This window comes from Gadus chalcogrammus, chromosome 14, assembly GCF_026213295.1.
Source record: "Gadus chalcogrammus isolate NIFS_2021 chromosome 14, NIFS_Gcha_1.0, whole genome shotgun sequence".
In the NCBI taxonomy this organism is placed as follows: domain Eukaryota; kingdom Metazoa; phylum Chordata; class Actinopteri; order Gadiformes; family Gadidae; genus Gadus; species Gadus chalcogrammus.
The window spans coordinates 23,422,644-23,434,968 of record NC_079425.1 but is presented as its reverse complement, the minus strand read 5'-3'; the positions used below and the strand labels follow the sequence as shown (position 1 = coordinate 23,434,968).

General features: G+C 42.1%; 1 protein-coding gene across 1 annotated transcript; it reads left to right on the top strand.

The window, feature by feature from the left end:
* The first annotated feature begins 222 nt into the window (after positions 1–222).
* Positions 223–11,325, top strand: LOC130403546 (xaa-Pro dipeptidase-like). Its single transcript, XM_056607945.1, has 15 exons — positions 223–278; positions 1,276–1,456; positions 1,807–1,934; positions 2,331–2,394; positions 3,188–3,235; positions 3,499–3,560; positions 3,856–3,900; positions 5,773–5,848; positions 6,411–6,457; positions 7,267–7,335; positions 7,694–7,771; positions 8,076–8,224; positions 8,729–8,913; positions 9,725–9,916; positions 10,786–11,325. Exons 1-15 carry the CDS (start codon positions 262–264, stop codon positions 10,927–10,929), a joined length of 1,485 nt encoding a protein of 494 aa, XP_056463920.1. The 5' UTR covers positions 223–261; the 3' UTR covers positions 10,930–11,325.
* The last annotated feature ends 1,000 nt before the right edge of the window (positions 11,326–12,325 follow it).

Sequence of the window (12,325 nt, the reverse complement as noted above, 5' to 3'; positions counted from 1 at the left end):
GTTAATACAGCTAGCGTATGTTGACATTTGGCATATGTCAATTTCTTTACAATATGAAATTACTTTGGATTAAATGAGCTCTGCCTTTACTGTGCGTCCTTTACGCTGTGATTTGTGGAGAAGCTGTAATAATGTAGCCAATGGAGCGAACTGGTCGGGGTTGGTGCTCACTGCCTTATTGGTTTAACCACTGGTCAGCTGACGTCTTCTCAACAAAACCACCTGACGTCCCTGTCACGTGACATTCACCACTCGAGCATCATGGCCGCCAGACCTGAGTGAGTTGATTTGTTTTCCGTTATCACGGGACACGTAAACTCGCTGTGATCACTTCGTGTTTATGAATATATATAATTTAATTCATCAGTATATAATAGCAGGTGTGAGCTTCAAGTAATATGTTAACTGAAATAGTAAACCTGAGCTCTCAAATCTTAGGTATAATATAATTGATCATGCAAAAAGACACATTTGATCACGGGTTTAATTTACTGCACTTGGTTATAGAATCCTATTTTGCTGGAGAATATTTATATACTACTACTACTACTGCTACTACTATTATGGATTGTGTGTGTGTGTGTGTGTGTGTGTGTGTGTGTGTGTGTGTGTGTGTGTGTGTGTGTGTGTGTGTGTGTGTGTGTGTGTGTGTGTGTGTGTGTGTGTGTGTGTGAGAGAGAGATTGTGTTTGTGTCTGTGTAATGTAGTCGTTCTAAATAGAAGAGTATTTGATGCTCATACACATACACACGCCACAAGTTGATACCACTGAAAGTAAAACTAACTTGATTGAACAACAACATTGAGTAAAATGTAAGCAGATATTAGCCTTTACAATTTTTCGATAACTTGTGTATAGCGACAATTGGCATATTTCACTTACATTACTTTACTGTATGAATCTACCTTTGGATTAAATAATATCTGCCTTTTTATTGTGCTGGCCGTCATTGCTTCAACAGATAAACCTTTGCACCCCGTTCAGGTTATCCTCACAGGGGTTAGGTTTTATTGCACCAATCTCTCGATCTGTGCTGACTTTTGTATTGTTATTGTTATCACACAGTTAAAAAAAAGAAAAGCTTAATAAAAATATGTATTCTTCATGTGGCTAACATGTGAGGTTTGAAAATAGTTAAAGCTAAATGTAGAACATTCAAACCAGACATCAGGATTATTATAATTTTAGGAATGTTGTTCTTCTCGCTCTTGACTGTGACCGCTACCACTCTACCAGTCATTACATGTGGTCCACGTGTGTCTGCTGCCTGGCAGGCCCACCTACTGGCTGGGGAAGGACACCCTGAGGGTGTCTGCCAAACTGTTTGCGGAGAACCGCCGTCGGCTGTGCCAGGGGCTGGGTGCCGCCGGAGCGCCCCCAGGATCGGTGGTCCTCTTACAGGGCGGGGAGCAGAAGCAGCGGTACTGCACCGACACGGACGACGTCTTCAGACAGGTGGGACACACCAGGGTCCGCGGCATAGACCTTGTGCTGCCTGAGTGAGGTCACTCCGGTGGGGCAATTGATCTCATAGTCCTCGCCATGCATGGAGGATTGGAAGATTGAATTTTGATTATATTCATGGGGCGAACGTGACAAACTTAAAAAATATTTTAATTTTGTCTGTTCGTGCTGATTGTAAAACGTGTAAATGTTAACAGATGAATTTCTGAGAAACATCTGCCTGAAATTCTTGTTAAACTGTCTAAAATAATCGTCTTTCTTTTCTTCGGCAGAACAGACAGGATGAGTTCCCTCCAGTCCGTGGTATCAGTGTACTTTAACATCTCTCCTTCTCTCTTTAGGAGTCCTTCTTCCACTGGATGTTTGGAGTCACCGAGGCTGATTGTTTTGGTGCTGTTGAGCTCAAAACCGGAAAATCCCTCCTCTTTGTCCCCAAACTGCCTGAGAGCTATGCCACATGGATGGGAGAGTAAGCCTTGGTTTAATGGGTTGGGGCTTTTAATGTGAAGCTGCTATCTTAAGCAGACTAGCTGGCTTTTGGTCTGTTTTTAAAAGCTTTACAACACCTTTGATACATTTAGGAAATTAACTATTAAAAAAGATTTTAAAAAATCGTTATAATCTTAGCAATATACATCAAGGAAGCGTCAATGTAAGTTATTTAATTATGTCTTCATCAAATGTGACGAGTTACTATAGAAATGTTGTGTTGCATCTTTTCCTTCTCTGTAACATATTGGGGATTGTGTTTGAGTTGATCGATTTTCCCTGTTGTCTAGTATTTGTAAATGGTTGTCTGGGAAGGAGTTGATCCAAGGCATAATGTCTTTCCTTAACTAACTGGTCTCTATCTCTCTGTTGACAGGATCCATTCCAAGGAGCACTTCAGAGAGAAATATGCTGTTGATGAGGTCCACTACACCTGTGATGTAAGTCTAGGGTAATCATCACTTCTGCTCTGGCCCACTTGTGTTGGCTGACATTTTACCAGGATCTGAACTTTAAAGTTAAGGTTAGCCAGCCATAAACTTGCTGTGTCTCTGTAGGGCTGTTTCTAAAGTTGAAATCCACCCATCCCTACTTCAGTTCATAGCTGGTGTTGTGCGGAATGTTATGGTGGTATGGTCCAAATGAAGTGGTTCCACACAAACGCTGAATCCATATGATATCTGCATTTGTGAGTGGGTTGGAAGGCCTCTTCAGGCCAGTACTGAATATCTGCACTGGGATTAGTTCTTTACTTTAGTGATCTGATCTTTATCGACTGTAATTTAACTACAGGTATCTTTGTTTGTTATTCTCAGCTAAGAGGGGCAGCAAGAGCAACAGGCTCTTAAAAGCCTGGCGCTATTACTTTAATGACACATGACATAAAGTCAATTTTATTTCTTTAAAGGTAGTCATTAAAATAAATGGCTCTTGCTGTAATTTACTCCTAGATTTTATTGAATTAATGTTATGACATCTCGTCATTGCTTGGAGAGCTAGGTCAAGCCAATGGTTTCTGGGTATTAAAGGCATATGCTGTTTCTTTTGTTTAAATGATTGTTTCAATGTTTTCTGGTTAATGAATCAAGCATTAGCCTTGGTGCCTTGTTGTATTTTAAATGTAAGCTGTACAGAGATAATGAAAGGGTGACATCAAAGGTCCCAACAGGGATGCTATGAAGACAGGTAATAAGTTGGATAACACTTCTAAATGCTGCATCCTGAACTTTCCAGATCACAGACACTCTGACCAGCATGAACCCAGGCGTCCTGCTCACGTTGGTATGTGACCTTCATTCTTACCTGACCTTCTGGGGGAACATTGACGTGGGAAATGGTTGTAAAGCTCTCTGTTTGAAGGCAATAACACACATGGGGAGAATTGTGCTCAAATGTCTGCCATTCCATGGAGTCGTTTGTCTATGTCTCCCTTTGTGGTGTTTCTGTGCTTCCTAGCGGATGTTAATTAAGACACTTTAATGGCAATGAGCTGAGATGTTTCACTAAATTCACCTCTTTGGTTGTGTTTTGTTCTCTCCCGCCAGCGAGGGCTGAATACCGATAGTGGAAGCATCTGCCGCGAAGCCTCGTTTGACGGAATTAGCGGGTATGCTCTATTGGCACCAATTATTCATTAATGTAATCGTTCTTTGTTCAGGGGGCTTCTGGGAGACTTTTACTACGCATTCAGATTGCCGGTGATTACCTTAATTTTGGAACAAATTTGATTAGACTAATGTTTTTGCCTGGGTGTGTGAGTCCACATAAATGGAGCAGTTTTATCCTTGCCAATGGCTTGAATTATTTCCTCCGATTTGTGTGCTTACATATTTTCAGCATACGCTCCAGAAGTCACATATGTACGTATGGTTGTGCTAATTGTGTCACCTTCTCTCCGCCAGCTTTGAAGTAAACAACACCATACTGCATCCAGTCATCGTGGAATGGTGAGTCAGCATTTCTTTTTAATCACGGATTGTTTTTTAAATTACCCATTCGTTGTTATTTGAGGACATACTGTACATAGAGCCACCATGGCCACTTTTATTATATTTTTCAATTAATTGTATTGTGTGTAATTGTTCACTCTATTCATATGTATTTAAGGGTGCCAAGTCACATTCTACTAATTCAGAATTGCCCAGGCTTCCCTAAAGCCAATATGTGTGCACGTGTTGGTGTGTGTGTGTGTGTGTGTGTGTGTTCGTGCTAGAGCGGTGTGTGTTGTCCTAGCCCCCCCCTCCCCCCCCCCACCTCTCAGACAGAGCTGTAATGGGCTCCGTGCCAGCCTGTCTGTCCCCAGCATTAGGCTCTGGGCTCTCCAGATCAATTGACATTTTCTGAAATATGGAGGAGTGCTTCTCAGGCACACCCGCTGGCCAGAATCACTTGATAGAACTCACCCTGCTCATCCCCAATGGCTGTCTTTATTGGAAATCTTGTGTTGGCTAGAGCAACACAAACATTGCACGAAAAGCAACCTGGAACATATTCGGTCAGTGAGCTTAGAAAAACCGAAACAGTTGCCCAATTACCTCCGAATACATTACCAGAATTTTTTGTCTGAAAGGACATGTCGTTGTCTGGCTCTTCCGATCTAGAAAGGATGGTTCTGTCTGGGGTAAGGGTTAGAAAGCTAATATTTGGGGGTGCCCTGGTGGTTCACTGGGTAGAGCATATACCATTAAGGCCCGGTCCTTACCGCAGTGACCCGGGTTTGTTTCCTGCCCGTTGTTCTTTGCTGCATGTCTTCCCCTCTACCTCCCGTACCTTCCTGTCTTACTCACTATACAATAAAATTAAGAAAGATAACTGTTCTGAACACAAATTGTGCTGTTCTGCTGTCGACCGTGTACCGTATCATGTGTGTACTTGGGAGGTTTTAAACCAACAAGAGGAGCAGGCCAGTGGTATAAACAAAGCTAATGGGAAATGGTTCTTCTATAACTCAATCTTCTCTTCTATAACTAAAGCTCAAGGTGCAATCCATAAATAAGCACACTGGATTGGGTCGCAAACATTTCAACAGCCAGGGAAATCCCCCCCTGTTCAAGTTTCACTGCCCTTTTAAGATGAAGCAAGTGGTCACCCCTTTCCCAACCCCTGATGGGTTTTTTTCAGCCTGTCAAAAACACTCCTCGATTCCGCACGTAGTCCACTCGGTTGAAAGGGTTCATGATATTTACCAGGCAAGAAGCGAGGGAATAGCGATGGCTTCAAAACAGAGGAGCAGAAGTCTTTTGACACCAGAGAAATGAGTGGTCGGATGATTCTGGTTCACTTTGACAGAGGAACCTTCTAACACATTGATAGGTTCCTGGATATCTAAAGTGCTGATGGGGCCTCATAAATGAACCCTCAGATCAGATACTGAGAGAGTGCAGCTTCTTATCAGTAAGAATGGCTGACAGGCTCACAGAGAAACAACATGATTATGGGTCTTATCTCCTCAAGGTTTATCATTGAATAGGTCACATTATAAGTAAATTCACTGGGTTTTCCGATGGCATTCCATCTGCAAATACTTCAAAACCATTGAATACTTTTTTTTATTATTATTGCTAAGGGCTTTTAAAATCCAAACAATCCAATCAACAACAAATTAAAATCGATATATTTTGTTACTATATTGTAACACTGAGCTTTCTTATCTGAGGATTTTATCTTAATCTTGCAGGTTTTGAATTAGATCTTCATTGTTGAATGCACTAATTGTCAGTCGCTTCTGACAAAGCATCTGCTAAATAACCCAAACCAGCCTTGCTCTCAGGCTCGACTGTGGTTCACCAGTTGCAGCTGATTTGTGATTCTTTCTGCAGCCGCGTGACCAAGACTGACATGGAGCTGGAGATCATGCGCTACACCAACCGGATCTCCAGTGAAGCGCACAAAATGGTGGGACCCCCTTTAGGGTTGGAGCCTATACCTTCCATTCAATGTTAGACAATATACAAATCCACACACATCCATATTCATAAAATCATGAAGTGCGATAATACTTTATTTTGTCCCAAACATAAGGGTTTCACCTTGCACAATCTAATGATTCATCTATCCAGTTCATACTTCTTCCTCTTTAGTGAGTCTGGAGATTCTGAGGTTCCGTTTTCAGTTAGTAAAGGTCATCACTTTTCTGAAGCAGGAAATGTCACTGTGCCCTGTATGCAGTATGTTGACTCTGCATAAGTATTCTTAGTATCGAGTATTTTTAATGCATAATTCAGTCCAATGCTTGATATTCAGTGACTGCCTTGGGCATTCCCTGCGCATAATAATCTATATTAGCTGATTTCATATTCAAAACACTTTTAAAGAGCGTCACATTAGCGCTGCATTGGGAAGTTTTAATTGCGACTTAAAACCAAACACCTTTAGCCATGGCATTCATGACTCTAACAACATGCATTTAACTCTTCAACCTAAATAAAGCTCTTTGCTCGTGCTTTTTTCTCTGTAGATTATGAAAACCGTGAAACCCGGTCATAAAGAGTACGAAATGGAGAGGTGAGTAGAACATGTTTTTTCATTTGATGTTTTATTGCATTACATCAAACCAATCAACAATGTTTGTCATTTACATTCTGCACTGACTTCTATTACGCATTACTGCACAATGATTATGTTAAAACATCACAGTGGATCCCGCAAACAAAGTCGTACTAATGTGATATATACAAAATCCACAAATACCTAGAACGATCTTAACTGTGAACTGAGAAGAACCGGCTTGCGCTCGAGTTATCCAATCAGCGAGCCTTATGGATAAGCATTTTTTTTTTTTAAGCGATTATATACAAACTTGATCAAGTTTCATGATTTAAAGAATGACGTACAGTCTTGAGCCCACCCATTCTAATGTTGCTCTCAAGTTCCATTCCCTTCCCCCCCCCGCCGGGAGGGCCTGTTGAGGGCTCTGTGGTGTTTGTGGAACACAACCAGGAGGTGTCTGCTCAGCACAGCGGTCTTCTGGGCTTCCTGTGCTCTGTGGAGAGCCTCAGAGAACTGTTATTGCAAATCACATGGTCAAAGGAAGGGCAGCATTCACACTCTGCCGTTTCTTTACTCATATCTTTACCTTTGAACCTGACACTACTATTATCATGTGCGGGTGTGGGTGCCGTTGTGGGTGCGGATGTGTCTGTGTGTGTATCAATACAGAACAAAGATATTTTGTTGTGTAGTTTTCTGTTAGCCAGTCTAAACGGCAGGACCTACTCGATGATAGGAAAACAAAGTGGACGGTCGACATGCTCAAATACACATCCAGGGTCTCATGTTATTCTGTGTGTCTGTCGTGTTTGATTTCCTTGCAGTCTCTTCCAGCACTACTGCTACACCAAAGGAGGGATGCGTCACTCATCCTACACCTGCATCTGTGGAACGTAGGACATTTTTATAATACTGCTCCAGTGCCCTTAAGCAAGGTGACTCCATTGTGTCCTAGTGTACGACTGAGGTTGTATCCAAGCAGCAACAGCAAAAGGTCCTCAACTGGCTTACATGAATGCTACAGCAAGTGACCCTGGCTTGGATCCAGATCATTTGGTTGCAGCACAGCATGGACAAAACCCAACCCTTCCAACGTTTCACAATTAATCAAAAAGTTAGATTTGATTAGTACATATTTCAACCCACCTGTGTAGCATTAGCATGCTTAATATCAGTCTAGTATCAAGAATGAATTATAGTTAATCCTATATTATATTATTAGATCGTATGGATGTGATCTTGTCTCCACAGGGGGAACAACTCCTCTGTCCTGCACTACGGCCACGCCGGCGCTCCCAACGACAAGACCATCCAGGACGGAGACATGTGGTGCGTAGAACCCACCGGCTCCTCTCACTCAGTAGAACCTTAACCTCCACATTTACACTGACTCACTAGGAGTTTAGTTTTAAAATGCATGCTGAATGATTCTCTTTCTAAGAATTTACCAAGAAATCCAAAAGTTTCTCAATGATAGAGACATTGTCGCAATGATGTTGAAGATATCTACAGACTATGTTCAGTGTCATATTAATGATAGATGTGTTATTTACAATAGGGCAATGTTAGTCACCCTATTCTTGGGAAGTCCTACGAGAGGGGTAATAATGAATGCTGTTGTTTTTATCGACAGTCTGTTTGACATGGGCGGAGAGTACTACTGCTACGCCTCTGACATCACCTGCTCCTTCCCAGCCAATGGGAAGTTCACCCAAGACCAGAGGGACATCTATGAGGCGGTGCTTAAGGCTTCCCGCGCTGTCCTGGAAGCCATTAAACCAGGTAACACAAGCGTGCTGTGATTGGCCGTTAGGATCATCCCTGATGCAGCTCAGCCAATCATGTAGCTGAACGCCGAAGGGTTCAGCGGTGGTTTGATCATTAGAAAGGAAGGTTTGATGCTTTAGCCGTCAGTTCCAGCATATCAGAAACAGCCTTCTGGGATACTCTGGTGTTTACAGACTTGAGAGACATGTTTAAGAACCATATAGGTAGTAGCAGTTTGAATGAAAAACACCATGTGAATGAAAGAGGTCAGAAGAGAACCAATAGGCAATAGATTGTCAGCTGTCTGTGTCTTATGAAGACATGGGAATGTTTCTTAGCCCTTCATTCGTCTAGCACAACATGCTATGTGAGACTTAACCTAGACATAAATCCATGCAGATATGCATTTTTTCCAAATATGTTCGAAAAAAAAAAGTTTTAAAATGAGACTATTTTATAAAATAACGTTTTAAAGTGTTCGATGCAACTCATAAACAAGATGGCCTTTGACACGTCCAGGGGTGAAGTGGGCTGACATGCACCTGCTGGCGGACCGAACCCACCTGGAGGAGCTGCTGAAGCTGGGCATCCTGAAGGGCAACGTGGAGGACATGATGGGGGTCCGCCTGGGAGCCGTCTTCATGCCCCACGGCCTGGGCCACCTGCTGGGCTGTGACGTGCACGATGTCGGGGGGTACCCGGAGGTCAGCTTGACATGAATACGGAGATCTGTATCATACTGCTACTCCTAGCAATTGTCAAGATAAATAAAGACAATTTATAGATAGAAGATGAGTAAAAGTCAGTTGATTAAAAAAAAAGAAAAAAGATCACTAGCACTTGAAAACACAATTTTAAGTGTTAATAAAGCATACCATTAAGTTCATAAAAATTCAAGCATATCTGTATTAACGTACTGTATGTGTTGTATATGTGTGTTTATTATGTGTACGTTTATAGTCCGGAGACTGAATTCATATACTTGGAAATTAGAAAGTTTCCATTAGATATGCCCAAGAAGTTAGATCCTATTGCATGTAGGTTGGCCACCAGAGCTGTTTGCATTTATTATAACCGTACACAGGGACTAAGGAAAATATTTCAGCAGTTTATTCCAACAATTGAATGAATTGTATGAACATGGTAGTGGTAGACTCCTCAAAAGGAAAGAGGCAGTCAAAAATAAAGTCTGCAAGGGTTACCGCACATCAGCTACATTAAGCTCTAACCCAATGTATGTGGAGATATTTTTCCCATTCCTTTTCTATCTTTGATTTTTTTTATCAAATTGGCTTTTTTATTGCCTCATTATTACAAAACACATTTCCAATTATGTGAGTTTTTTGGGGTGGGGACCTTTTTACTAGCCATTGTGTTTAGAATTTGCATTTTATAATAACACAACAAAATCCACTTCCTCTCAGCCTCAAGATGGCGTTCTGTGTTACTCCATCAGGCGGATCCCAGCCGCCCCTGAAGCCTGCTGCGTTCTGATTGGTTTGTTTGTGTGTGCAGGGCGTGGACCGGGTGGACCAGCCAGGTCTGAAGAGCCTGAGGATGGGCCGCCTGGTGCAGGAGAGGATGGTCCTCACGGTGGAGCCAGGGATCTACTTCATCAACCACCTGCTGGACCAGGCGCTGGCCGACCCCGCCCAGAGCTGCTTCTTCGACAGCCAAGTGCTGGCTCGCTTCCGCGGCTTCGGAGGGGTGAGTGCGGGGGACGTCGCTGGTGATCAGGGATCTTGATCAGAACCCCTTAAGGCTCAGTTATGGTTCCACGTCGACGCAAAGACCACACAGATGCTTCAACGCAGCTCGTGAATCTGTTTTGGTTCTGCGTCGGGTTTTAGTGAGCGGACCAATGAAAGCCATTGCTGCTGCGTTGCTTCGACACAAGGTTGACATTTATGGGAGGCGCACGTCAGGCCCTTGCAGTGGACGCAAGGAAGTAATGGGTCCAAAAACCTCTTGTGTTGCGGCGACGTGGAACCATAACTAAGCCTTTAGCTGCACCAGAGTGATGTCATGCATGACGCCTGACGCCTATGGGCAGTGCAGTTCTAATGCCTTCCATATTCAATTAGGTCTATGTTGGGATTCACTTTGCATTTTTCAGTTTGAATGCAGTAAACGATTAATAAGTCAAATGATTTAAAAGAAAAGCACTGTATTTTTCGATTTGGTTGCAATAGCTGCCGTCAGATTATTTATACATAAACTAAGCATTATATGTCCATTAAAAGAGGATTGCATATATGGTTGGCTTTAAAGTGTACCACATGCATGATGCAGTACAGCATTGGAAGCTGCTCATACATTTGCTTGAATGCTGAATTCTAAAAAATGTTGACCTTTTGGCCCGGTTAAAGTTTAATGTATTTATTCATTCATTAATCAATAACCTAGCCGCCTCATGTATAAAATATTTCAGTTCACGCTTTTGATCAAATGTCATGATCCCTCGCTGGAATTGAGTTTGAATCAAGCGGCCAATCCAGAGACCGCTTCGTGACGGCTTGTTTTTGATTGATGATGTCGTTGTTGATGTTGTTGTTGTTGGTGATGTTGTGGTCCAGGTGCGCATCGAGGACGACATCGCCGTGACCGCGGGCGGCGTGGAGCTCCTGACCTGCGTGCCGCGCGGCGTCGACGAGATCGAGGCCTTCATGGCGGACTCTGGGAAGGCCCTCAGCCCATTGGTCAGCGGTCAGGAGGACTGATTGACATCACTCGGAACTCCTGGAAGTAACGTTCCGGAATGTGTGGAGGGAATCACTTCAAAAGGGAAATGGCGCTATATTTTCTGATCCATCGTACCATATAATCCATCGTATCATATAACGTCATATTGCGTACAATAAATCTGGATTACACATTTCAATCACATTCATGCTTATCTGCTACGGACAACAATGCGCAGATTTTAGACTTTTTTATGTCACCATTTGCCATCCAAACCTGCTCCAATCAAACGACATGCATCTGAGAAACATGTTGTAATTTTCAGAAATATTGATTAAAATAATCAACAATTTACATTGCTATATTATGCATCTGAATTTAATAAACTCTTCTATTGACATGTTTCTGCTGGATATTATCTCATTGTAGAGAGGAGATTTGGCACAAATAGTATAATGCAGAATAAAATCGAATTAGCAGTCCACTATCAAGTGAGTTGCAATACTCGCTTGTTCCTCTGGATGGGTTGCTTTCCCCACTAAAGGAAACGATCTAATTCCAACAGAAAACACATTCCATGGGACTTGATATAGACACAAGATATGGACTAAAGCAGTCATAATGATTCGTTATTGAAGACAATGAAAGAATATTGAGGAACATCATTTAGCAGTCCAATTGTTTGGTCAGCCTTTGTTTATGTTGAATCAGATAGCATACGGAAATTAGTTATGCCGTGCTTACCCACCTTTGGGAGAAAACGTTTTCAGACTGGGTGCTTTTATGGCCATACCATGGCCTGCATCCTGGATAGTGTTGCACATACCAAAATTAGTGCATAACGTCACTTTGAGCTTATTTTATTTTTATTCATAAAAAAACTAAATATATATATATTGACAATGTCAATGCAACGAAGTGGAGGATGTTAAAAAAGGCTCAGGCATGAAACAGGAGTGATTATTGTACCATAACGTGATCAATACCTGTAATTTGTATTCCCCCTTATATCCAGCCAGATATTACAAGCCAGTTATTTACAAGCTGGTACTGCCACCATGTGGTTAAAACTAAACATGCTAGAAGTGGTATTTTCATGCGAAAATATGAAATATAAATTAAAATATATTGTGTCGCAGCTGTTGAGCTATATAGCTATTGAACATGTTTTTTAAAAAGTACAATTATTATGTTGCAGCTGCTAAGCTTTATAGCTATGTATAAAAAGCAAAGATTGGTTCCCAATATAACGATTTTTTTCTGGACGGTTCTTTGGCCTCTTCAATTCTGAGAGAGGTAAATAAGCATGTCAATGTGCTCCACAGTCCCCCTAATGTGTCTAGGACTGCTGATAATGCCTGATGTGCTGAGCTCTCCTTCTGTTCTCAAGTGGAGCTTGAGGCTGGAATGCACTGTCTGGCAAAATGTGCACGA

Bases quoted from the DNA above. Each gene is read 5' to 3' on its own strand.
- LOC130403546 (XM_056607945.1), top strand. The intron at 3,901-5,772 runs GTGAGTCAGCAT...TTCTTTCTGCAG, and splicing joins CATCCAGTCATCGTGGAATG to CCGCGTGACCAAGACTGACA. The intron at 9,917-10,785 runs GTGAGTGCGGGG...GTTGTGGTCCAG, and splicing joins GCTTCCGCGGCTTCGGAGGG to GTGCGCATCGAGGACGACAT.